The sequence below is a fragment of the Perognathus longimembris genome, chromosome 1 (assembly GCF_023159225.1).
Source record: "Perognathus longimembris pacificus isolate PPM17 chromosome 1, ASM2315922v1, whole genome shotgun sequence".
NCBI lineage: Eukaryota > Metazoa > Chordata > Mammalia > Rodentia > Heteromyidae > Perognathus > Perognathus longimembris.
The window spans coordinates 66846352-66874197 of NC_063161.1; the positions used below are offsets into that span (position 1 = coordinate 66846352).

A 27846-nucleotide genomic window follows, 5' to 3' on the forward strand; every position below is an offset into this window, starting at 1 on the left:
TTAGGGTTTCATTAATTTGTGGGTCTGCTACTTAATCCAGATAGATAATATCAGAATTGAATTTTAGACCCCTAGCTGGTCTATAGACTGTTGGAAAATTGCTTGATATGGAAAATATGGACTCACTGTCAGAAGGGATGAAGTTTCTTCCCCCTAGAATTGTTTTTAGTGTCTTTTAAAAAAGTGTAAACATATAAAATACTTACGTTCATTTGCATAACATGATTGGGAAATAAGCCAAATAGTCCACAAAAATTTCCAGAAGCCTACTTTTCCAACCAAGTTCTGTCATTTTTCCTTCCCCTCTCTTCTCTCCCCTCATTTCCCTTCCCTGTCCTTTCCTTCCATTCAGACTGATGACTAATACTGTTATAATACAGTATCAAAAGAGCCTTCACCACTGGTTGCCAGTGGCTCCTGCCTGTAATCCTAGCTACTCAGGAGGCTGAGATCTGAGGAACATGGTTCAAAGCCAGCCTAGGCAGGAAAATCCCTGAGACTCATCTCCAATTAACCAGCAAAATGCTGGAAGTAAAGATGTGGTTCAAGTATTAGAGCGCTATCCCTGAGCAAAACAAAACTCAGGGCCAGTGCCTAGGCCCTAAATTCAAGCCCCAGGATAGGCACACACACAAACACACACACAAAGTAATCCAATTTCTTAGATATCTTCAGATTCTCTTTTGATTATACTTTCCCTTTCTTTGCTCTAAAATTATGCCATGGATGGATGGGGATGGGAAACTCAGGGTAGCATGATGGAAGGGGTCATATTAAATTAAGATGTATTGTGCTGTTGAGTACAGATGGCTCATACCTCTAATCCTAGGTTTGAAACCAGCCCAGGCAGGAAAATCTGAGATACTGTTGTCTCCGATTAACCACTCAAAAGCTAAAAATTGAGCTGTGGCTCAAGTGGTAGAGCACCAGCCTTGGGCAAAACAGCTAAGGGACAACACCCAGTCTCCAAGTTCAAGCCCTAGTAATGGCACAAAGAAACAAATAATAAGATGTTCTGTATTTTTAAATTGACACATTGAATTGAAATCTTTTTGTAAAATACAAAAAATTATATAAGATACTAGGTAGCAGCATGTGCTTATTTAGTATTTATAAACATACCTTTGGGGGACTGGGAACATGGGTTTGAGGTAGACCACTTGCCTAGCATGCATGAAGCCCTAGGTTCGATTCGTCAGTACCACATGAACAGAAAAAGCTAGAAGTGGTGCTGTGACTCAAGTGGTAGAGTGCTAGCCTTGAGCATAGAGAGACTTGGGGACAGAGCCCAGGCCCTAAGTTCAAGCCTCAGAACTACTGGCAAAAAACAAAAACAAAAACAAAACTCACATACCTTTGGAAGTTATGGAAACTCTGCTTTCCTGTGAGGAATTTAAATTTAATGCTTTCAGTTTTTTGCAGGTACACACGTGTTGGAGAGCAACATCTGAGATATCACAGCTCCGGAGATCTAGGATTTGCACTTCAGGATGTAAAATCTGCAGCAAATAGAGGACTTTGAGAAATTATTTTTTCTATAAATATAGACACATATTTGTATAAATATATTTGAATAGGGGCTGGGACCTAGTGGTAGAGTGCTTTCCTAGTATGCATGAAGACCTGGTTTGATTTCTCAGTACCACATAAACAGAAAAAACCGGAAGTGGTGCTGTGGCTCAAGTGGTAGAGTGCTAGCCTTCAGCAAAAAGAAGCCAGGGACAGTGCTCAGGCCCTGAGTCCAAGCCCCAGGACTGGCAGATAAATTAATTAATTAATTAAAAAATATAAACATACATATATATCTTTAAATATTCATTTATATAATTATACAATTACATATTCTATATTTACCATGATTATATATTATTTATTTAAATACTTATATTTGTAAAGATATTTATACATATTTAATATAAATATGGACTAATTCCATGACAGATGTGCTGTTGGGAGAAAATGCAGCAAAGAATGTGGAAAAATAACGCTGTGGAGATAGACCTAGGAAACAAGGAACAATTCCACTCTGCCTGCAGCTGGAGACACAGCATTCCCCAGCACAGTGCACCAAGGCCATGGCTGGAAGTGCCACTGCTGGAGGTGGTAGGCTTGTTGGACTTAAGAAGTGTGATCACCGGCAGTGAGTGAGGGTCCTCCCAGACAGCTCCCGACAGTCCTTCAGGCTCACACCTGTAATTTTAGCTACACAGAAGGCAGAGACTGGAAGGGTCTCTGTTCCAGGCTAGCCCCCATAGAAAAGTCCAGAAGACTCCAGGTCAATGGAAGAAGCTGAGTGTGGGGAAGAGGGAGGACTTCATGTCTGTCGTCTCAGCAATGACTGCAAGTTAAGAGGAGCATTCCCCAGTCCAAGCGCATGCTCAGGAAGGAAGTGAGACCCCATCTCAAAAATAACAAGCTTGCTGGGTACTGGTGGCTCCTGTCTGTAATCCTAACTACTCAGGAGGCTGAGATCTGAGGATTGTGATTCAAAGCCATCCCAGGCAGGAAAGTCCAGGAGGCTCTTATCTTCAATTAACCACCAAGAGCTGGAAGAGGAGCTGTGGTTCAAGTGGTAGAGCACTAACCTTGGGCAAAAACAAAGCTCAGGGCTGGGAGTGTGGTTTAGTAGTCGAATGCTTGCCTAGCATGAATGAAGAAGCCCTGGGTTCGACTCCTCAATACCACATAAAAACAGAAAAGGCCGGAAGAGGTGCTGTGGCTCAAGAAGTAGAGTGCTAGCCTTGAGCAAAAAGAAGCCAGGGACAGTGCTCAGGCCCCGAGTCCAAGCTCCAGGATTGGCAAAAAAAAAAAAAAAAAAAAAACCCAAAACACAAAACAAAACAAAAAAACCCCAAAAAACAAAGCTCAGGGACAGGCTCTGAGTTCAAGCCCATGATGCCATGATTCAGCTTCCTGAGTAGCTAGGATTACAGGCGTGAGCCACCAGCACCCAGCTTCACTTCCAGCTTTTAAATGGAGATAAGAGCCTCACAGACTTTCCTGCCTGGGCTGGCTGTTAACTGTGATCCTCAGATCTTAGCCTCCTGAGTAGCTGGGATTACAGTCGTGAGCCACTGGGACTGGCTGCTATATGACATAGGATATTTTTAGATGATTACTAATCTTACTGCAATTCCTTTGCATCAAAACAATCTGAAACTGTATCTTAACTATAAATTATAACCTGCTTTACCCGATGTGTACACTCTTACCTCACTGATATTGGAATCTGTTATTCGACCTTGTGTGCTCATTATCTTAATCAGCCTATCCTTTATGTTAGGAGGCAAAGGCTTAATGTCTGTGATGTATCTGGAAATGTTCTCCATGAAGCACCAAAGGCAGCTGAAACACAAATACAATTATCAGTTACACTGTGTCCCTACTAGTTGCTCATTTCATTGCTGTGCTGGTACTGGGGCTTGAACTCAGAGCCTTACACTTTTGCTTATGTTTACTCCCTCCCCACTTAAGGCTGGTGCTCTACCACTTGAGCCATGCTTTCACTTCCAGAATTTTGCTGGCTATTTGGAGATACGTGTCTCATACTTTCCTGCCTGTGGTGGCTTTAAACCATGGTCTTCAGAATCTCAGGTTCTTGAGAAGCTGAGATTACAAGTGTGAGCCACTAGCACTGGGCTGGTGCTCCTTTCCAATGGTGTGTTGTATTAGCATTTAGCTCTTTCGTAATACAGGATTTACCTTTTTATTAATGTTTAAAAATCTCAATTCACAGGATTCAAAATCTAAGTGTATATAAAGTCAAAATACATTAAAAATGAATAAAAGAGTGTGATTCATTTTGTTGCTGACCTTTTCCTAAGTCAGTCTTTTAAATTCTAAGATATGATTAGCAACCACATTTTTTTTAGATCTAAGACCAGAACTTAAAACTCAGTACTGACACTTTTTGCTCATTGGATAATGTTCTACCAACTGAGCCACACCTCCAACCCCCAGATTTCAATGATACCTTCCTAAATCAACCTTAAATTGGAACCCACTCACTTCAAGTATTTATTGGTTAAGCCTGCACTGTTTCTCTATTTTTTTAAAAAAATTTTTTTTTGGCCAGTCCTGGGGCTTGGACTCAGGGCCTGAGCACTGTCCCTGGCTTCTTTTTGCTCAAGGCTAGCACTCTGCCACTTGAGCCACAGCACCACTTCTGGCCGTTTTCTGTATATGTGGTGCTGGGGAATTGAACCCAGGGCCTCATGTATACGAGGCAAGCACTCTTGCCACTAGGCCATATCCCCAGCCCTGTTTCTCTATTTTGTTAGAAATTTATGTGGGGTAAAAAAATCATGTGAAGGGCTGGGAATGTGGCTTAATGGTAGAGTGCTTGCCTAGCATGCATGAAGCTGTGGGTTCAATTTGTTATGTGGTAATATAAAAAGAAAAAGCCAAAAGTGGTGATGTGGCTCAAGTGGTAGACTGCTAGCCTTGAGCAAAAGCAGCTCAGGGACAGTGCCCAGGCCCTTAGTTCAAACCCCAGGACTAGCAAAAAAAAAAAAAAAAAAAAGAAAGAAAATCATGTGAAGCTAGAAGTTGGTGGCTCTCACACCTGTAATCCTAGCTACTCAGGAGGATAAAATCTGAGGATCGCGGTTCGAAGCCAGCATGGGTAGAAAAGTCTGTGAGACTGTTATCTCCAGTTCACTACCAGGAAACCAGAAATGGTGCTGTGGCTCAAAGTAGCAGAGTACTAGCCTTGAGTGAAAAAGCTTAAAGACAGCACCCAGGCCCTGAGTTCAAGCTCTGTGACTGACCAAAAAAAAAAAAAAAGTTTGAAATTATTAGAGGGAACTGTCACAGAGATTGACAAAGAATTCAAGTCATGCACTTGTTCTTTCTTGTGTGTGCTTGCTAGTATTGGGACAGAACTCAGTGCCTTGTATTCTCCCTTGGCTTTTTCACTCAAGGCTGGCATACTAGCACTTGAGTTATACATTCACTTGGGGGCTTTTGCTGGTTAACTGGAAATAGAGTCTCACTGACTTTCCTGCCTGGGCTGGCTTCAAATCACAGTCCTTAGATCTCAGCCTCTTGAGTAGCTAGGATTATAAGCATGCACTTCCTGCACCTGGCTAGACTCACTTGTTCTTGCATGGAGTTATCAGAGCACACAACAATCAAGATCCTGAAGGAATTGAGGATAAATAATTGACTCTAAGATATTCCAATTTGGCATACTTAACTATTTCAAGCTGAAAGCCCCCTGCTACATAATTTTTTGGTGGTATTAGGATTTGAACTCAGGGCCTTGCACTTGCCAGGCAGGTGCTCCACTACTTGAGCAACATCCTCTTTCAGCTGAAGTTGAAAGCACTTGAGACTGTAATAGCAGAAAGGGTTCTGGATCTTTTGACCTTTCCTTCCTTTTTTTTTTTTTTTTTTTGTGTGTGTGTGTGTGTGTATGCTAGTCCTAGGGTTTGAACTCAGGGTCTGGGCGCTGTCCTGAGCCTCCCGCCCCACCCCCCTCAAGGCTAGCACTCTACCACTTGAGCCACAGCTCCAGTTCTGGCTTTCCTGCCCAGTCTAGCTTCAAACCATCAACTCAGATCTCAGCCTTCGAAGTTGGTGGGCTTACAGGAGTGAGTCACCAGCCTCCTACTTTCTCAATCCTTTCCTACACATAAGCAAGCCATAAAATTCCTTTGGGGAGAGTGTCTCCCTTGCACCAATGCCAGGAAGGCTGGAATTCAGTCTGCTCACTGTTGCCTGGATGGCTTGCACAAACATGCTTAGTGAAGCAGCAGTCCCTATTAGCTTTACCCTTTCCCAAGACTGCCCAGCCACTCCTCAACATATCCCCAGCCTGGATCCATTTCTCCTTTGTAGGCACTGTAAAAGCTTTATCCTTTGGCCCTTTCTCTGAGTGACTCACTCTCCCATGGGTCTGTGTGTATGCATAAAAATAAATAAATAAATAAAACTTGTATGCTTTTCTCTCCTTCATTTGCCCTATTTGTTCATATGATGAACTAATTTCAACAGTGGCTTCAAATTCCAACCATCTGGGGCTGGGGATATGGCCTAGTGGCGAGAGAGCTTGCCCCTCGAATACATGAGGCCCTGGGTCGATTCCCCAGCACCACATATACAGAAAACGGCCAGAAGTGGCGCTGTGGCTCAAGTGGCAGAGTGCTAGCCTTGAGCAAAAAGGAAGCCAGGGACAGTGCTCAGGCCCTGAGTCCAAGGCCCAGGACTGGCCAAAAAAAAAAAAAAAAAAAATTCCAACCATCTGAGCTCATATGCTAAAAAATAAGTACAAATTTTATTTTTGTCTAAAAATAGCCAACCATTTACATAAGTTTATATTTACAAATTAATGTGATCATATGCTTACAATCTTTATTTGCATAAGTTAATTGTACAAAGAGATTTCATTGTGACATTTCATATATACATATAATATACTCTATCAAATTTACTTGTTTTGCTGGGTACTAGTGGCTCATGCCTGTCATCCTAGCTACTCAGGAGGCTGAGATCTGAGGATCCCAGTTCAAAGCCAGCCCAGGCAGGAAAGTCCATGAGACTCTTATCTCCAATTAACTAATAGAAAGCTAGAAGTGGCAATGTGGTTCAAGTGGTAGAGCACTAGCCTTGAGCTTGACGAGTTTAGGGACAGTGAATGCCCAGGCCCAGAGTTCAAGCCCCATGACCACCACCAACAAAACAATACTTCTACTATACTTTTTTTTTTTTTTTTCTTTCTGATTCTGTCATGGAACTTGATCTCAGGACCAAGGCACTGTTCCTGAGCTTTTTTGCTCAAGGCTAGTGCTCTACTATTTTGAGCCACAGCCCACTTCTGGTTTTCTGGTTAACTGGAAATAAGAGTCTCACAGATTTTTCTGCCCTGTCTGGCTACAAACCATGATCCTCAGATCTCAACCTCCGGAGTAGCTAGGATTATAGGCATCTCCTTGCCTCTTCCCCTGCTTTTTAAAAAGTATTCAGTGGGTTTTCCTTATAATCTTGTTTTTTTCTACTGCTCTAGTGCTTGAACTCAGGGCCTGGACCCTATCCCTGAGGTTTTATGCTCAAGGGTAGTGCTCTACCACTTGACTCACAGCTCCACTTCCAGCTTTCTGGTGGTTAATTGCAGATGAGCCTCATGGACCTTTCTGCCTGGGTTAGCTTTGAGCCACAATCTTCAGATCTCAGCCTCTTAAGTAGCAAGGTGTATGCTAGAGGTGCCCAGAGTCCTTAGTCTTTTCATAAATATGTATAATATAATTTGATTGTATTTACCTCTCAGCACCCTTTCTTCCTTCCCCCTTTCATTGGTTCACCAACAAAACACTGACATTTTGTGTTTTTTTTTTTTTGCCAGTCCTGGGGCTTGAACTCTGGGTCTGGGCACTCTCTCTGAGCTCCTTTTGCTCAAGACTAGTATTCTACCACTTGACTCACAGTGCCACTTCTGGCTTTTACTGAAGACAAGTGTCTAATGGACTTGTCCTCTCTGGGCCGGCTTCAAATTGGGATATTCAGATCTCAGCCTCCTTAGTAGCTAGGATTATAGTTATAAGCCACAGGTGCCTAGCTAAACCACTCATATTTATTAGCATGTTATATCATTACTCCTACCATTACTGTTTTCTCTCTCTCTCTCTCTTTTTTTTTTTTGCTAGTCCTGGGGCTTAGACTTAGGGGCTGAGCACTGTCTCTGGCTTCTTTTGTTCAAGGCTAACACTCTGCCACTTGAGCCACAGCGCCACTTCTAGCATTTTCTATATATGTGGTGCTGAGGAATCGAACCTAGGGCTTCATGTATATGAGGCAAGCACTCTTGCCACTAGGCCATATTCCTAGCCTGTTTTTTTTTTCTTGGTGTCAGTCCTGGAGCACGAACTCAGGGCCTGGGCACTGTCCCTGAGCCTCTCTCTGTGCTCAAGGCTAGCACTCTACCACTTGAGCCACAGCACCACTTCTGGCATTTTCTGTTTATGTGATACTGAGGAATCAAACCCTACGCTTCATGCATGCTAGGCAAGCACTCTACCACTTGAGCCACATTCTCAGCCCCTATTACTGTTATTTTAGGTCTAGATTTCACATGAGAGAATATGTGATACTTGTCTTTTGTATTTGTGTATATGTGCTGGTCCTGGGGTTTGAACTTGGCCTGGACACTAAGCTTGCTCAAGGGCCACAACTCCACTTCTGGTTTTTTGGTGTTTAACTGGAGATTAGAGTCTCATGAACTTTCCTACCTAGGCCAGCTTTCAAACCATGGTCTTCAGACCTCAACCTCCTGAGTATCTAGGCTTATAGACATGAGCCACCAGCCAGCAATACTTGTCTTTCTTGAGCTTATCTATCTCAACCTCATTATCTCCAGTTCCACTCTTTTTCCTGCAAGTGACATAACTTCATTATTCCTATGGCTGAAAAGTGTTTCATGTGTCCACACACTGTCCCCTTCAATTGTTGGACACTTAGGCTGATTCCATTGCTTAGCTGTTGTGAATAGTGCTTCAATAAACATGGATGTGCTGGCATCTCTACTCATGTTAATGCACACTGATTTAGATATATGCCCAAGAATGCTGTAGCAGGATCATACTTTGTTTTTCTGAGTGACCTCCATATTGATTTCCATAATGGTGCACTGTTACATTTCCACCAAAAGTTTACGGGGTTCCTTTTCCTCCTCTTTTGTTCTTGCCAGCAATTATTTCTCATTCTCTCTCTCTCTCTCTCTCTCTCTCTCTCTTTGGTATATGTGACAATATCAGGACTTGAATCAGAGCCTCATGCTCTGGCTTCGCTATTCTGCTCATACATCCACACATTCCATTCTAGCTTTTTTTTTTTGCTGGTTAATTGAAAATAAGAATCTCTCAGATTTGCCTGCCCAGGATGATATTGAACCCTGATCCTACAATCCAATGAATAGGTAGGATTACAGGTGAGAGCCACCAGCACCCAACTATTGTTTTTGGGGTTTTTTGTTGTTGTTGTTTTATTTTTTGATGATTGCCATTTTGACCAGGGTTAAGATGGAATCTTAATATTTGTCTAGTATTTCCTTTATAACTAAGGATGTTGAATATTTCTCATATTTCTATTTGCCACGTATGCTTCTTCTTTTGAGAACTGCTCAATTCATCTGTCCATATATTAGTTGAATTATTTGCCCTTGAAGTCTTTAACATTTGAACTCTATTCTGGATATTATTCATTCCAAGAATAGCTTGCACAGATTTCCTCCCATTTGGTAGGTTGTCTCTTAATTCTGACATAATTTCATTCTTTGATATATAGATTCTAATTTGAATAGACCACATATCTTGTTGCTCATATTTCCTGAACATTTCTTTTTCTTTTTTTTTTGCCAGTCCTAGCACTTGAACACAGGGGTGAACACTGTCCCTAGCTCCTTTTTGCTCAAGGCTAGCACTCAACCACCTGAGCCACAGTGCCTCTCCTGGCCTTTTCTATATATGTGGTGCTAAGGAATCGAACCCAGGGCTTCATGTGTATAAGGCAAGCACTCTTGCTACTAGGCCACATTCCCAGCCCCATTTACTGAACATTTAAGAGTCCTATTCAGAATGTGGTCTATGTCTATATTTTGTGGTGTTGTCTCTGTGGTTTCCTGTAGTAATTTCAGGTCTTACCATTAACACTTTTGTGCGTGTTTGAACCTTAATCCTCAGATTTCAGCCTTCAGAATTGCTAGGATTACAGTTGGGAGCCATAGCAGCCTGCCTACTTTGCCTCTCATTCCTACTCTTCTTATTGCATTCTCTCTTGAATGCATTTCTTTGGATGTGCAAATGCCCAATGCTGTTGTCACCTGGAAAGGTTGGACAGGCAGGATCCAATGGGTTGTCCATCTTGCTGAAGAAAGAATCCAGGGGCAGACACAGAGGAGGTCCACAAAGCAAGGTTTATTAAGGTAAAGTGCAAAAGTATACTCTGAAGAAGACAGAGCAGGCAGCCCAAAGGAGTGATTAAGTGCTCATGCTTATGTTGAGGACCAATGGCAAAGCTAAAGAGATGTTTGTAATTACGGCCCCCTCTAGGAACAGGTGATGGCCTTTTCAGGTCTGCCTAGGGAGATTTCCATGTAAAGTCACTTGATCCTGATGCATTGCATTCATAAACTGACCTGTTGAACAAAAATCCATTTGTACAAATACTTAGGTATGGGCTGGGGATATGGCCTAGTGGCAAGAGTGCTTGCCTCGTATACATGAGGCCCTGGGTTCGATTCCTCAGCACCACATATACAGAAAATGGCCAGAAGTGGTGCTGTGGCTCAAGTGGCAGAGTGCTAGCCTTGAGCAAAAAAGAAGCCAGGGACAGTGCTCAGGCCCTGAGTTCACGGCCTAGGACTGGCCAAAAAAACAAAACAAAACAAACAAATACTTAGGTATAATTTTTTTAAGACGGTGATCCTGTAAGGCAAAAACTACCACCTTAATTGGAGGCTGGGGGCTTGTGTCTGTAATCCTAGCTACTCCAGAGGCTGAGATCTGAGAATGGCAGTTCAAAGCACCCCAGGCTGGAAAGTCTGTGAGACTCTTATCTCCAATTAATCACCAAAAAGGCTGGACCTGGAGCTGTGGTTCAAGTGGCAGTGAGCTAGCCTTGAGCAAATAAAGCTCAGGGATGGTGTGTAGGCCCTAAGTTCAAGTCCCAGGGCCAGCACAAAAAAACAAAAACAAAAAATACTGACACCTTAATTCTATGTGAATAAAGTCCTCTGGTTACCTGGCTCACAATTTCTGCAGCATTAAGGCAAGAGCCAGGCTGCTAGGAGTTCACGAATAAGCAGAAGCACAGAATGTGAACAAGGGCATTGTAATGCGGATATGGGCCAAGGGCAGCAGACAGGGCTCAGACAGCTCTTGTGTTCCCTGTGGTTGGCAGTTAGGTTCAGCCCGACCCTCCTGCCTGGGACTAGCTATCAACTTTCAAATACTATTTCCTTTATAGCACTGTCATCTGGTTGCAAATATACTTTTCCTCATCAGAAATGTCAAAACCACTGCTTATCCCTATTTCCTGGTACTGTTCTGACTTCATTACCTTTATTCTTTTCTTATTAAATCTGGTGAACCACCTGTATCTTTTGTTTTGTTTTGTTTGCCAGTCCTGGGGTTTGAACTCAGGGCCTGAGCACTGTCCTTGGCTTCTTTTTTTTTTTTTTCTCAAGGCTAGTACTCTACCACTTGAGCCACAGCGCCACTTCTGGCTTTTTCTATATATGTGGTGCTGAGGAATCGAGCTTAGGACTTCATGTACATGAGGCGACCACTTTACCACTAGGCCATATTCCCAGCCCTATTCTTTTCTTTTTAAAAATAATTTTATTGTTATTCTTAAGGTGTACAGAGGGGCTATCACTACCATTATTTCTTTATTTTGTTTTTAGTTAATTATTTATTTTGTGCCAGTGCCAGGGTTTGAACTTGGGGCCTCTCACTCCAACTTAGCTTTTTCACACAACTTGGCCTTTTCACTATTTAAGCTCCATGTTCACTTTTGGCTTTTGGCTAGTTAACTGGAGATAAAAGTCTCACAACCTTTAGTGTCTGGGCTTTCAAACTGGATACCTCAGTTCTCAGCCTCCTGAGTAACTAGGATTACAGGTTTGAGCCACCTAGCCCAAATCACTATAGTGACTTACAAACTTGTACTAGTCTCATCAGATTGCACCTCCACTATGCTTGGTGACAGAAATCTGCTTTGTTGCTCCCCATGCATGGCCCACTGACTTTCCCTACCTCCCTCTGCCCGTTCCCAGAATGCTCCTCTCTGGAATCTTATCAGCTAATTCCATCCCCATACCCTATACACCAAACAAGACAGTGGGCCCTAACTGCATTCCAAGAAACACTCATTGCCCAGCTATACTTGTAGCCTGTTCTACCCCCAGGTTCTCCACTCCTTGTTTCTCCCACCCTGCTCCCTGTTACTTGGAGTGCCTTTGCAGTAATGATGTGTTGAGGTCTCTGCTGTCTTTCTCTCCTTTCATCCACTTGGCCTTTCTTAACACTTGGTATTTCACATAATCTGTGGCATAGTGCTACTACATAAACCATGTGTACTCTTTAAATATATGCTCACATGTCAGGTGTGATGGTGTACACACGTAATCCAAGCACTTGGGAGATTAAGGCTGGAGGATCATAGGTTTGAGGCCAGCCTAGATAGAGGAAAACCTTGTCTCAATAACAATAATAAGGGACTGGGAATGTGGCTTACTGGTACAGTGCTCGCCAAGCATGCATGAAGCCCTGGGTTCGATTCCTCAGCACCAAATACACAGAAAAGGCCAGAAGGGGGCACTATGGCTCAAGTGGTAGAGTGCTAGCCTTGAGCAAAAAAGATGCCAGGGTACAGTGCTCAGGCCCTGAGTCCAAGCCCAAGGACTAGCAAATAATAATAATAATAATAATAATAATAATAATAATAATAAAATAACAGCTGAACACCAGTAGCTTATACCTGTAATCCTCATTATTCATGAGGCTGAGATCTGGGGACTGAGGTTCAAAGCTAGCCCAGGTAGTAAAGTCCATGAAACTCAACTCCAATTAATCAGTGAAAGCCAGAAGTAGAGGTGTGGCTCAAGTAGTAGAGCACTAGCTTTGAGTGAGTAAGCCAAGTGAGAACAGAAAGTCCTGAGTTCAAGCTCCATTACTGACATTCACATACAAAAATGGAATAAAGAATTCAGGGGAGAATTAAGCTGAGCCTTAAAAGAAAAGCTAAAATTTAGATAACATACCCCTTGTCACAGAAAGAAGAAAATATTAATAATGAACATAAATGTTCTATGGAATTTACTTGTACTGGCTTCTGATCTTCAGGACAGCTTGATGATGTTGATGATGTCTTCCATTTACTGAGTCTATCACTGACACCCAGACAGGTCATATGATTTGCTCATGATTGTAGAATTTGTGTATTTTAAATGTATGAATAGCTCCATGGCAGTCTGTCTTCATACCTTCCACTTTTTTTTTTTGGCCAGTCCTGGGCCTTGGACTCAGGGCCTGAGCACCATCCCTGGCTTCTTCCCGCTCAAGGCTAGCACTCTGCCACCTGAGCCACAGCGCCCCTTCTGGCCGTTTTCCATATATGTGGTGCTGGGGAATCGAACCTAGAGCTTCATGTGTAGGAGGCAAGCACTCTTGCCTCTAGGCCATATTCCCAGCCCCATACCTTCCACTCTTAATCATTATAGATGGGAATAAAATCCCATTTGGATCAGGTGTAAAACTCACCAATAGGGCTGGGAATGTGGCTTAGTGGTTGAGTGCCTGCCTAGCATGCATGAAGCCCTGGGTTCAATTCCTCAGTACCACATACACAGAAAAAGCCAGAAGTGATGCTGTGGCTCAAGAGGTAAAGCATTAGTCTTGAGGGAAAAAAAAGTAATGAAACTAGGTATTGGTGCTTCATGCCTTGTAATCCTAGCTACTTAGGAAGCTGAAAACTGAGGCCCAGGCAAGAAAGTCTGAGACTCATCTGTAGTGAACCACAAAAATGCTGGAAGTAAACAAACAGTACAAGAAATGTATCCAATGCCTAACATATGAAACTGTAACCTCTCTGTACATCAGTTTGATAATAAAAATTTGAAAAAGAAATGCTGGAAATAGAGCTAAGACTTAAGTGATAGAGCACCAGTCTTCAGCAAAAAGCCAAACCAGAGCATAAGGCCCTGAGTTCAAGCCCCATTACTGGCATAATAGCACACTGGCACATGTGCACAAACATGAAAAGAAAGAATGAGAGGAAGGAAGGAAAGAAGGAAGGAAGGTCCAGAGCCAGTGGCTCATATCTGAGAACCACAGTTCAAAGCCAGCTCTGACAGAAAAGTACCTGAGACTAACTCCAATAAACTATTAAGAAAAAGCCAGAAGTGGTGCTGTGGTTCGAGTGGTCAAGAGCTAGACTTGAGCACAAAGAGGCTCAGGAATGTGTCCCAGACAGAGTTCAAGCCCCGGGTCCGGCAAAAAAGAAGAGAAAGAAGCTGTGTGCAGGTGGCTCACACCTGTAATCCTGGCTACTCAGGAGGCTGAGATCTGAGGATCAGAGTTCGAAGGCAGCCAGGGCAGGAAAGTTCAGAGAGACTCAAGCGCTAGCCTTGGCAAAACAGCTCAGAAACAGCACCTAGGCCTTGAGTTTAAGCCCCAGGACTGACACAGGGGAGGGAGAGAGGGAGGGGGGAGGGAGGGATGAAGGAAGGGAGGGAGGGAGGGAGAGGAAGGATGGAAGGAGGGAGGAAGGGAGAGGGAGGATGGAAGGAGGGAGGGAGGGAGAGAAGAAAAAAGAAAAAAAACCTAAGAACGAGTGTGTTACTTCCCTCAGGTCTCCCAATTCCAAGGGAGAGCCCGAGGGTTTTTCTTTTATGGACAGTGACTGCTCCGGGGATGTAAGATGTCAGATCTCATTGTTTTAGAGGGCATAGTGAAGCTCGAATAGATAGCTCTCCTTCCCCTTCAACCGTGTCTGTTTTCACATGGCTGGGCAAACGGATTGGAGGCTCCCGGATGCGGTTGCCATGGCAACTGGCATGTCTGGTGTGAAAATCCGCAGTGTTTCCATTTGCAGGAGTCCGGTCCACCCCTCCCTGGCTCCCCGAGGTGGGCACTGCGAAGGCCCGCGGGGCGCGGGTGTCGTGGGGCGCCGACGGCGCGCCGGGGGCCGGGACCCCAGACACAGGCCGGCGCAGCAGTGCGCATGCGCCAACGGTGCCTGCCAGAACCGCCGAGGACAAGCCTCGACTCCCCAGGATCCCGGGTTCCCCGTCACCCCCGCTTGCGGCGACGGGGTGCGGTTTTACCGGAGGTTTTGGAGAGGCATCTAGAACCTGAGACTGACCGAGGGGTGGGGGTGGGGCGGGGATGCTCGTCGAGGAGAGGCCCGCCCCGCAGACCCCGCCTCGGTGGGGGAAGGAGAGCCCGCAGAACCTGGCCGCCGGGAGGGGAGGCGGGATGGGTGCACTCACAGTTCCAGGAGCTGACTGACCCGCCGCTGAGAAGGCATCGCGGCCTGCCCTTCTGGAAAGCCTGCCTCAATCGCAGAGCCGCCACCACCCTGGCCAGGGACTGTCAGCCAACTGCCGTCTCCGGCGCGAGGCGTAGGTCCTGGTGACGTCAAGCAGTCTGGTGACTGGGGCGTGCCTAGTGTAAGAGCATGCAACATCTCAGGCAGACCTATGGAGGGCTGCGCGGAAGGAGTTGAGTGTGAGAAAAGATCGATGAGCCTTAAGTACTCGCGAAGCACCATGGGAGTTGTAGTTCTTCTAGCACCTGGGGCCATTCCCTGATGGGCCCAGGGAAGTTTATCCAGCGTTCCAGTCGAGCTGCAGATTCTTAGAGCTCTGTGGCGTCCAGGGACCACCGAGAGAGGACAAGGTCGAACGACAAGGGGCCGCCGACAGGTCAAGGTCTTACCACAGATCATGAATGGCCATCCTCTTACTACAACCATGCGCTGGTGGCTGGTCCCCACTCCTGGCAGTGCACATGCTGGCTCCCGTGGAATACGGATTCCTTTGATTTTAGGACTCCCAGAGTGACTACCCTTTATTGGTTTAGTTCACTAGTATCATGGTATATGGGAACTCAACCAAGGAAACACATAAGCCACACTTGAAGAGATCGAATCTGGAGTCTTTATTAGAAAGCCGGTATCTGCAAGTGGACTTATGTCCCAAAGAATTCTGTAGCCCAGAATGAAGTTAGTACAAAGTTATTATAAAAGCAAACACCACATCAAGGCAGATGTCACATGGTATGGGGACTAGCAAAGTGTTCTACTGATGCAAAGCAAGCTAGGGGGAACAATTAGGAGTAATGGAAGGCCAATTAGTTAAGTAGGTGGAACAATCAAGGATAACCAAGGATCAGTCTGGGCACTAAGAGCCCATTTAAAAGAATCAGGAAGGCAAGAAGAGCTGGATGTATGGCTCAAGTGGTAGAGTATCTGGCTAGCAAGTACAAGGCTCCAAGTTCAAACCCTACCTAGTACTACCAATGGGGGGGGGGGGGACCCACCATACCAGAACTTAGAAAATGTAGCAAAAAGCCATGCCAAGAAGGAATATAGTATAAATGCTTACATTGGAAAATAGATTATTGTAGCTATTTTGGAGGCTGAAATTGGGAGGATTGTAGCTTGGAGCCAGTCTAGGCAAAAGTCCAGGAGCCCCCCCCCCATCTCAACCCATCAATAAAAAGCTGGTATGGCTGTGCAGCAGAGGTACAGACCTGTCATGGCTGTTAACCCCATTATGTGGGGGGAAGAGATAGGAAGGGTTGGCAGTTCTAGAACCATCCCAGACAAAATTTGTGAGACTCCATTTCAAAGCTAGGCATGCATAGTAGTGTGCTCCTGTCATCTCAGTACACAGGAAGCAGGAAAAGGATCACAGTGTAGACTCAAAGGCATGAAGGTGAGACCCCATTTGATAAAGCAAAAAGGGAAGCATGGCTGAAGGGTCAGATCACCTGCCTTGCAACACAAGGCCCTGAATTCAAGTCCTGCTACAGCCAGACAACAAAACCCAAGCTAACAACCAAACATGCATTATTCACATGTTAATAGATTTTTTTAAAAGAGCAAATGAAATCCTGCATTGGATGAAGGATTAGAGAAGAGGGAAAAAATAGAGAAGAGGAAAATGACGAAGGCAGTCAGTGAAACCAAATGTTTATTTTTCAAAGACAAAGCTGGGTGGTATATACACACCTGTAACCCCAGTACTTAGGAGGTGAAGGTAGGGGGATTGATCATAAGTTCAAGGCCAGCCTGGGCTGCACCTTGTCTTAAAAAGAAAATGATAGCCTTTATTAAGAAAAAAAAAAACCTAGTCACTAAATTTAGTGGTGAAAATAGGAGCATTGCTAGTGATTTTTGTAATAGGGAGGGCAGATCTGCCCAGTGCCCTCATTAACTGTGGAGGGACTTCAGGTTGACTCCAGCTCAGATAAGAGCAGAAGCCAACTCCATCTCCACTAAGCCCTCCCCCACCCTATCCAGGGAAGCTCCCCTTTACTATGTTAAGTTATGTAGATTTTCTACCTGAGGCCTGGGAGCTTCAAGAGAACCTGTGTCCTCCTCTTTATTATGATAAGTTATGTAGATTGACTACCTGAGGCCTGGGAGCTTCAAGGGAACCTGCTATGAGTAGGCATAGAATGATAGGTTAGTTCAAATAGATATTATGAGACAGACTGTAACTCTATTGGCCACCTGTGTGCAGCCTAGCATGCTCTGTAAGTGTTGTATCTTCATTGGTCACCTGCGTGTGACAAGTTTGTCTGTGATGTTTGCCTTATAACCAGGCTGGAAGGCCACACGCGGTTGAGTCTGGGCTGCACAGGTGTGCGTGGTTCCAGCTCCCGAGTCTGGGCTGCACACGTACGGGCGGTTCCCAGCTCCCCAGTCTGGGTCCTGTTCCTGCACTCGTGGTCGGCAGTTTCGGCTCCCGAGTCCGGGCTGTGACCAAGGCTGGTCGGTTTACTTTTCATTCACTTCTTACTTCCCCAATAAAACTGTCTTTTTGTCACCTTGTAGCTGGAGACTGTGTGGTGGACTCTTGGGGGAACCAGGAATCCCCTCCCTTGGGGGGACCCCGTTTCATTGTAGCGAACCCCCACTCTACTTCAATTTTACAGAAATAAAAAGAATTTCAAGAGAATTGTATGGACAATGTATGCCAAGAACTTGGCTACTCTGGATGAAATGGACAAAGCTGTAGAAACAAAACCTACCACGACTGAGTCATGAAGAACAGGAAAATGCGAATAGATTTACAACTAGCTAGGAGAGCTAATCAATAAAGACCTTCAGAGAAAGCTTTGAGCCAGGTAGTGAATTCTACCAAAAATTTAAATAACTAGTTACATTCCTCAAGCTCTTCCAAAAAACTAAAGGAGGAATATATCCTAACTCTATGAGGATAACATTAATGCCAAAGTCAGAAATATTACAAAAAAACTACAGACAAGCCAGGCACCCAAAGCTCATGCTTATAATCCTAGCTACTCAGGAGGCTGAGATCTAGAGATAGAAGTTCAAAGGCAGTCGGGGCTGGGAAACTCCATGAGACTCTTAATCTCTAATCAACTACTCTAAAGCCAGAAGTGGAGCTGTGGCTCAAGGGCTAGAGTGCTAACCTTGAGGGAAAAACAAAGCCCAAGCCACCCTAGGAACATTACCTAGGCACTGCTTTTTAGATGGGTTCTTGCTTTGTGGCCCAGGTTAGGCTCATTTGTCCTTCTGCTCTAACTATAGATGGGTACCGCGAATTTGGCTTCCTTGTGAATATTGATGCAAAAATCCCCAACAAACCAACTGAAGCAATAAATTAAGAGGTTCACCTAAAAAAAAAAAAAAAAAAAAGGATAACCAAGGCCTGGCACCGGTGGCTCATGCCTGTGTAATCCTAGCTACTCAGGAGGCTGAGATCTGAGAGTTGAGGTTCAAAGCCAGCACGGGGAAGAAAAGATGAGACTCTTAACTCCAATAAACTATGCAGAAAAAGCTGGAAGTGGTGCTGTGGCTCAAGTGGTAGAGAGCTAGACTTGAGCACAAAGAGGCTCAGGGACAGAGCTCTGGCCCAGAGTCCAAGCCCCAGGTTGGGGCGGGGGGGGGGGGGCGCATAGAGGAAGGATAACCAAGGGCAAGTTATTCTCTGGAGCAAAACTTTTCTGAAGGTAAATAATCTATGACATATCTGCAATTCAAAGAGTAGCACTTCTGTAGTGCTTAACAACTCATAGCACAGCTGTAGTTCAAAGGAAGTCCTCCATAGTTCAAAGAACTGGATGAAAATTCCCCATCAAGATGGTGTTATTTAGATCCAGTATCTGTATTTCATTCTATAATTCAATAATATGAAGATATGCAAAGATGGGCTGACAGCCTTATTTTAGTGAAGAGTGTAAGGTCCTCTCCTTGAGGGCTCCATGTAGATGCCCCCACCTCATTAAGTCTCCACCCAGTTACCTGGGTAACCTGCAGACCTGGAGGCAGTTACTCCCCTTTCCCTGAGGTCACATCCTAATCCACCTGGCCACACCCCTTGCCCCTGCCCTAGATATAAGGCAGGGCTGGGTGGAGGTCTCTCTCTCCCTTCTCTCTGGCCCTGGATCATCTTGGCCACATGCCAGCAGTTTGGTAATAAACTTTCTCTCCTGCCTGAATACCACGTGGCATTCTCCTTTACCGGCTACCTACTTTAAAAACCTAACAAAGAGGACATTCCATAGCTCAGAATTGCTTTGAGGGCAAGTGAGACTTCAAGCCAGAAAGAAGGGACAGCTTTCAGGCAGAATTTGTTCTTATCTCTGTCTCTGTGGTTCTCTCTCTTCCTCTGGTTCTACATTTTCATCCACCTTTGGAGAGTAACTTTTTAAATTCTATGTCAAAGCTTCCCTTATAATTCTTCCTGCCGAGCCAGCCAGCAGTGAAAAGGGAATCCTGAATGAGGAGGGCAAGGATTTAAGAAAAGGAAAAATACAAGACAAGAGAAAAAAGACAAGAGGCAAAGATGGGGTACGGGAGGTCTGCATCTCGAGATTGAAACTCAAGACTGCAGCCATGTTTATTCTTAAATTCCAGCTTATATACAGTTTGACAACCGGGAAATAGCATAGGATTAACTAAGGTTTAAGAAAACAGGAAGGCCCTGAAATTGGTAAATAACAACAGACAGTAAAACAAGATATGGTTGAATGGTTTACATAACAGATTCTTGTTGACATAATAAAACATCTCGGGATTAGTACAGTCCTTCAAGTAAACCATGTCCTTGCATGTCCTTGAGATAACAACATAGCTAGAGGTTAGGATGAACTTTGTTGTTGGCTCCCTAAGCCATGACCTTGCACGCCCTTGAGAGTAAGCCAGAAGTCAGGGTGAATTTCGCTGTTGGCTCCCGACAATTCTTAGGACCCAGTCAAATTCATCTCATCAAGAGTCTACTCAGCCAAAATACGTTTGACTGATTGATTGCAGGCTAAGTGAAAAGAAAATTATCCCAGGAGACCATTTGGACAAAATCACATAGAGCAAAGGAGGTTTATTGTAAGCGGAGCCCACAAGGCCAAGTTCCCACAAAGGAGTAAGAAAAATGGCCCTGGTCTGTCTCCCAGAGGGACCCTTACACCCTCATGGGGCTGGGTGTGGGAGGTACCCCACCTGCCCATCAAGTACCATCCTCAAGGGCAGAGTTAAGGTTTGGACTGGGGGGTTGTGCAGACTCACATTGTCAAGGGCGGAGCTTATGTCTGAGCTGGGGGCATTCTGCAAACACACTAAAGATCAAATCCAAGGCTTTACACAGGCTTTACACTTAACAGGCAATTGCTTTGCCATTTACCTACAATCTGAGCCAATCTGCATTTTGTTTGCTTGTTTATTATGCCAGTCCTGGGGCTTGAACTCAGGGCCCAGGCCCTATCTCTGAGTCTTTTGCTCAAGGCTAGTGCACCACCACTTGAGCCACAGCTCTACTTCCAACTTTTTAGAGGTTAATTGGAGATAAGAATCTCACAGGGCTGGGGATATGGCCTAGTGGCAAGAGTGCTTGCCTCGTATACATGAGGCCCTGGGTTCAATTCCCCAGCACCACATATACAGAAAACGGCCAGAAGTGGCGCTGTGACTCAAGTGGCAGAGTGCTAGCCTTGAGCAAAAAGAAGCCAGGGACAGTGCTCAGGCCCTGAGTCCAAGCCCCAGGACTGGCAAAAAAAAAAAAAAAAAAAGAATCTCACAGACTGCCCAGGCTGGCTTGGAACTGATCCTCCAATCTCAGACTCCTGAGTAGCTAGGTTTACAAGCATAAACCACCAGCAAGCATCCCAGCTCAATCTGCATTTATTAAACACCAAATGAGAGCCAAGACTGTGCTGAGTGCTAAATTCAATAGCATAGCATATACTTGCAGTTACAAATTAAAGGACAATTAGGGGCTGGGAATATAGCCTAGTGGCAAGCGTGCCTGCCTCGGATACACGAGGCCCTAGGTTTGATTCTCCAGCACCACATATACAGAAAACGGCCAGAAGTGGCACTGTGGCTCAGGTGGCAGAGTGCTAGCCTTGAGCGGGAAGAAGCCAGGGACAGTGCTCAGGCCCTGAGTCCAAGGCCCAGGACTGGCCAAAAAAAAAAAAAAAAAAAGAATTAAAAAAATTAAAGGACTATTAGAGTACAAAGAGGCTCTGGACAGTGCCCAGATGCCCAGGCCCTGAGTTCAAACTTCACAACAGGCCCCCCCCCCCAAAAAAAAAGTGAAGCTATGACACAAGTGATAGAACACTAGACTTGAACAAGAAAGCTTAGAGACAGCTCAAGTACTGGCAGACCCCCCCCCCCCCAAAAAAAAAAAGTGAAATGCAATTTTTCAGACAAGATTGTTTTGTGTGTGCTGCTCCTGGGGCTAGAACTTAGGGCATCCTGCTCTTCCTTGACTTTTGTTGTTGTTGTTGCAAGACCAGGACTTAAACTCAGTACCCGATGCTTTGCTCATTGGCTGGCACTCTACCAACTAAGCCATCTCCAACCCTGCCTGAACTATCCTGATAGCCATAAGTAGGACCACCTATTCATAAACTGGGCAAAGAGTCTTTATTAGCCAAGATGACTACACCCCACTCCCCGGTGAGTAGAGTGCAGTGCTGGCTTTGTTTTTTAAGCAGGGTTTATAAAGAGATAAACCACATGCAGATGGTGTTTGTGCAAGCAAGCAGATTTATAGAAGCAGAACTTAGCCTTGAGTTACAGATGTAAAACATAGCTTTGGTCCAGGTCAGCATGACTGCTAGTTACTTTATAAAAGCCGAAACATAGCCTAAAAGCAAAATATAGCCTTGAGCAGAGGCTGTGAGTAGGGGAGGGTAGTATGTTCAAATCCTAAAACATTAGAGACTCATTCCCATGGTTGGGGGGGGGTGTAGTTTCTTTTTTTTTTTTTTTTTTTAATGAAGTTACATTTTACTTCTTGGGATTCCCTCCCCCCCCCCACCTTTTTTTTTTTTTTTTTTTTTTTGCCAGTCCTGGGGCTTGAACTCAGGGCTTGGGTTCTGTCCCTGAGCTTCTTTGTGCTCAAGGCTAGGACTTGAGCCACAGCTCCAGTTCCAGCTTTTTCTATTTTATATGGTACTGAGGAATCGAACCTGGGGCTTCATTAATGCTAGGCAAGCACTCTGATGTATCCCCAATTCCTGTAAATATGACCATCGACTCAGATAAACCAGGCAAGGAATTTTTATTACTGCGCTGGACCACCCTCCACTAGTCGGGTAGCAGAGTACAGTGGCGAGCCTTCTTCCAGCAGACTTTATACATGGAAAAAAATACTCACAGGTGGTGTACATGGAAGCAAGCGGATTTATAGAAGCAGGGCTAGCAGCTAATAACAGGAAGCAATTATGATTCCAGAAAACAAAGCAATAAATCATTGAGGCAAAGTTCACATTCCAAATTTTCTCTTTGTTTGATTTCTAAAACTGATCAGGGCACATTCTAAGCCTCAACAGTCTTAACAAAAGTGTCATACAGGGCTGGGGATATGGCCTAGTGGCAAGAGTGCTTGCCCTGTATACATGAGGCCCTGGGTTCAATTCCCCAGCACCACATATATAGAAAATGGCCAGAAGTGGCGCTGTGGCTCAAGTGGCAGAGTGCTAGCCTTGAGCAAAAAGAAGCCAGGGACAGTGCTCAGGCCCTGAGTCCAAGTCCCAGGACTGGCCAAAAAAAAAAAAAAGTGTCATACATAAAACAAGCTAAATGAGAATAGTTATCCTTAACCCTAATGAAATGGCTATAGAAATGCAAAGTGAACTACTTATTCCTAACAAAAGTGGTTATGAATAAACAAAGTGAACATACTTATTCCTATCAAAAGTGGTTATGTTATGCCCAAGTCACGAGAAGACCACCGAGAGCCAGACATTCTAAAATGCAAAAGCAAGGCTTTATTCAGGCGGGCTGCAGCTTGGGCTTCGTCCTACACACAGATGCAGTGGAGGTTAGGAGGAAGGCCCCAAGCTGAAATTTTACAGGGCTTATAAAGGCAAAAAAACCACAAAGTTACAGCAACCAGGTGTTCAAGCAAGATTAGGATACAGGTACAAATCTGATTGGCTCATGGCTAGAGACATTCCCGGGGCGGTTAGAGTTAAGCATTCCCAGGCAGTTAGAGTTGAGCAGGGAGTTTCCTGACCTGCTGGGCCCTAATAAGCTTGTTCTGCTAGCCGGGCTAATTGGTGGCCTGGGTTTGCTCACAGAGCCTGCTTATCTCAGGTAGCATAGTAATTTCCTGGAATTTATGTGAGTCTGAAGTCAGCTATAGTACAAAGTGGGGGCCTGACTTCAAAATGGCTTTGTTGTGTCCCAGTGATTTATGGTTTAGCAGTTTCAGCACAAACAAGTCAGGAGTTCTTGGAATTGGGGTGGCTCTGGGTTACTCATAGTTTGAACAAACAGCAAAAATGGGGGCTGCCTCAAAATGGAGTCATTCTGGCTCTACAGTTATACATAAGCAAAGTGGACTATCTAGACGAACAATAAGGGAAGATCAGGATCCCAATGATCTCTGGGAAGTACGAGCTTCCTGGAGCCCTTCAACCCAAAGAGTGACCTCTGTAACCTCTAGAGCTCCCAGAAAGTCTCCAACTACTAATCTATGTCAAGATGCCAAGATGGCATTACTTAGATCCAGTATCCATATTTCACTGACCAGAGCACATTCCAAGCCTTTTCCCCACATCCCAGGTTTCTGGGCCTACGGGGCTTACTGGTCCCTATTCTGGGTTCCCAGCTTTTCCGAGTTTCGCTGCTATTTACCAAATTCCAATAACCTGGTGTTTAGCCCCTAATTGGACTCTTCCTCAGAAATTTCCTTTAATATTTGGCCTGCAATTTCTCCCTGCAAGGAAGTTCTGCTTCAATACTTGGCCCTATTCTTTTTTTCTCTTTTTTTTTTGCCAGTCCTGGGGCTTGGACTCAGGGCCTGAGCACTGTCCCTGGCTTCTTTTTGATCAAGGCTAACACTCTGTCACTTGAGCCACAGTGCCACTTCTGGCTGTTTTCCACACACACACACATATATATATATATATATATATATATATATATATATATATATATATATATATGTGGTGCTGGGGAATTGAACCCAGGGCTTCATGTATATGAGGCAAGCACTCTTGCCAGTAGGCCGTATTATTCCCAGCCCTGGCCCTATTCTTAATATCTAAGACTTCTGTCTTTTCTCTGATTTTATACACTCTACCATGAAGCCACATTCCCAGCCTGGAATTCCCTTTCTAATGACTGCCCTTCAACTAAAATTTTCTTCACAGAGGTGATCTGCCGGTAATATTTGGCCCTATTTCCAATAATAATTTTTCCTGTCTCTGACTTTACCTGATTTTACACATCCTACTTTGAGAACCTGAGGGGCAAGAAGTCCCATGCAGGGAGTCCCACCCCACGCTGGCATCACTGCCGTGCTCCCCACTAGGGGAGCAGGCATCAAAGGGTGTCAGGGCTGCTGAGGTCACCACCATGGCCTCCTGCTGGGGGGGTCAGGTGACAGCGTATAAGAGGGTGGAGGTTTGGAAGGGAGGGAGACATGGAAAGGAAGGCAGCAAGAGGCACCTCCTCGAGCATGGCAGTGCCTGGGCTCTCTCAGGCTTGAGGACTGGAGAGGCCTGAGCCCTGGGCCTGTGGACTGGAGAGGCCCGAACCTGGTCGTATTGGAGCATAGAGGCCCAAGTCCGGGCCTGCAGATCAGAGAGTCCTAAGTCTGAGGCCTGCAGAGAACAGAGGCCTGTGCAGCGCTGCAAGGCCTGTGGAGAGGGAACTCTAAGAGCAGAGCTGAGCGGCCTGCAGAGAGACAAGAGGCCTGTGGAAAGAAGAGGCCTGTGGAGAGGAGAAGCCTGTGGAGAGGAAGAAAGGAAAAACCTCACTCCCTTGGAGGCTGCAGCTGCTCCTAGTTCTGGGGTAGCCTGGGACAAGGCAGTTGCAGACGCACTATTAAAACTCATTTGTCACCTTTAAGCATGCCTCCATGGATTTTCTCATTCACAGGTCATTACACTACCCTATATTTAGAACGTGTGTGTGTGTGTGTGTGTGTGTGTGTGTGTGATGTATGTATGTATATGTTGCTACCCACAACCAGGGACAGCACAACAGGAAACCAGAGCCGAAGAAAGAGAAATACAGAGGATAGAAAAATAGGGTACTAGGAGGTTCAGTGCTTACCAGCTTCTGAACCCAAAGCTCCCTTTAAAAAGCTTATTTAGTTCAGTAGGGGAGGTAACTACAGATATGTGCAGGAAATGAGTATCAACCTACCTTGTGGTTACAACCATTAACATGAGGTATAGTTTGAATACATAGTGATAACTGACTCCCTAATTGTTAGGTGCCGCTGGCCAGCCACAGCACAAACAAGGATTCCGTGGGGCAAGGGGATTGATAATGAAGGAGCCAGGGAGAAGGCTGATGGCACAACTTGGTTTACTTCAGCAAAAGCCTTAGCTGTATATACCTTCTATATTTGTCACAAGTTTGCAAAATGTTTTTTTTTTGGGGGGGGGGGGCAGAATGCAGACATCAGGCATCCTTCCTCATTCTATTTCAATCAATCCTTGTCTACCATGCTTTCCCAGATAAGCCCCCAGGCCCAGAAGCTGAAAGAAGCACTTCCCCAAAACAAAAGGGCAAGTATTTGCAGCCATGAAGGTTGGAATCAAGGTGGAACCTTTGCTCACACCTAGCCAGCTCTTGGCACCTTAAGGTCTGCAACAGTTAGGAAGCAGAGGGGAATGGTAAACATTTAATTGTAACACAAACATCCATCCTTTTCCCAAGGTCTCAAGCTTTATAGAGTCCAAACAGCTCTAACTTAAATGTCTTAGGGTCTAGTTAATTGGGTTTTTTTTTGTTTTTTGTTTTTTGGTCAGTCCTGGGGTTTCAACTCTGGGCCTGGGCAGTGTCCCTGAGCTCTTCAGCTCAAGGCTAGCACTCTACCACTTGAGTCACAGTGCCACTTCTGAGTTTCTGGTGGTTAATTGTAGATAAGCGTCTCACAGACTTTCCTGCGCAGGCTGACTTTGAACCGTGATTGTCAGATTTCAGCTTCCTGAGTAGCACCGGCGCCCAGCTTAATTAATTAATTGTAATTTAAACATTTCTCTTGCCTTGTCTGTTTGACCTTTCCCAGGTCCATCTCAGCCTTCTGAGTACCAGCATTCCAATCTCTTAACCCCTTCCATATATATACATATATGTGTGTATTGAGTAATCAGTGAAAGTTCCAAGCCTTAACATTATAATTCAGTATTTGGGCCAAGTGCCAGTGGCTCATACATGTAATTTTAACTACTCAGGAGGCTAAGATCTGAGGATGGTAGTTTGAAGCCAGCCCAAGCAAGACAGTCCATGAGACTCTTTTCTCCAATTAACAACAAGAACAACAAAAGCCCAAAGTGGGGCTTTGGCTCAGGTGGTGGAATGCTAGACTTGAAAGAAAAAAGGAAGTTCAGGGGCAGCACTTAGGCCCTGAGTTCAAGTCCTAGACCAGCAAATGAATAAATAAGCTCATGAGAATCAAAGCATCCTTTATACTTTTCTAGTGTTAAAGCAAAAGCATAAGCTTAGACCTTAGCACACTGTAAGTTTTTTTTTTGAAGGGAAGTTATTTCAATAGTGGGATATGCAGAACGTAGGCAGGAAAAGTCTCAGGGAAGAAGGGGGAAGCCTATCTTTTATATACACCTGACACAGGAAGTAGGTGTCTACGGAAAGAGGAAGGGAGGGACTAAAACCACCAGGAGAATCTTGGTTTTCAAAAACTCGGTTTTTGCAAACTCTGTCCAAACTCAGGAAGAGCCAGGCTGGTAACAAATAACAAGACACTCCAGATAGTGTATGCTTTCTGGACTTTAGATGGTCATACTCAAGGTTTGGTTTTACCTACAACAAAGGTTCAAATAAGGTTCAGAGCCTTGTTAGAGAAGACTAAGGTGAAGTTCTAAATTGGCCAATTTTGTCACTGGCTTAAATTATTTTAGTCTTGAAATAGATATGAGACAGAGGAAGAGGAGCCAGTCCTTTGTAAGGAATATTTAAGAATGTTAATTCCAGCCCAGTGCTCAAATGGTAGAGTACTAGTTTTGAGGAAAAAGCTCAAGAAAACGAAGAAAAAGCATGACATGAACATCATTTTTTTGTGCCTATCCAAGGGCTTGAACTCAGCCTGCTGTCCTTTAGTTGTTTTTTGTTTTATGTTTTTTGTTGTTGCCAGTTCTGGGGCTTGAACTCAGGGTCTGAGCTGTTCCTGGCTTCATTTTGCTCAAGGCTAGCACTCTGCCACTTGGGCCACAACACCACTTCTGGTCTTTTCTATATATGTGGTGCTGAGGAATCTAACCCAGGGCTTCATGTATATGAGGCAAGCACTGTTGCCACTTGGCCATATCTCCAGCCCCCGGCGGAGAAAAGAGTCTTACCAATTTTCCTACCCAGGTTGGCTTCCAGCAGAGATCCTCTGATCTCAGTCTCCCGAGTAGCTAGGTGCCTGGCATCAATTAAATTGTTCCTAGGCTCTCAAACAGCCTGAATGGTCTCAGAACCTTCAGGAAACAGAGACAGAGATTTATTTATTTTTTTATGGTAGGGGGAGTAAATTGGTGCTAACTTTCTTAGTCTTGGTTTTTCCTTTTCCCTTCTTCTTGTCAAACTAACATACTAGAAAACCTATGAGATGTGCCCTATTATACCAAGCAACAGTCTGGTATTCAGTAGGTGTTTTGTTTTGTTTTTTGGGTTTTGTTTTGTTTTGTT

General features: G+C 44.7%; 1 protein-coding gene across 1 annotated transcript in view; it reads right to left on the minus strand.

Annotated features, from left to right (window-relative positions):
* Positions 1–15161, minus strand: part of Amn1 (antagonist of mitotic exit network 1 homolog) — a 41755-nt gene extending 26594 nt beyond the window's left edge. Inside the window, exons 1-3 of the mRNA XM_048366974.1 lie at positions 14987–15161; positions 3213–3345; positions 1355–1499 (exon numbers count right to left, since the gene is read on the minus strand). Of these exons, the coding sequence (XP_048222931.1) occupies positions 1355–1499; positions 3213–3345; positions 14987–15024 (316 nt within the window). The 5' untranslated portion in view covers positions 15025–15161. The remainder of the gene's footprint in view (positions 1–1354; positions 1500–3212; positions 3346–14986) is intronic.
* Between the last annotated feature and the right edge of the window lie 12685 nt (positions 15162–27846).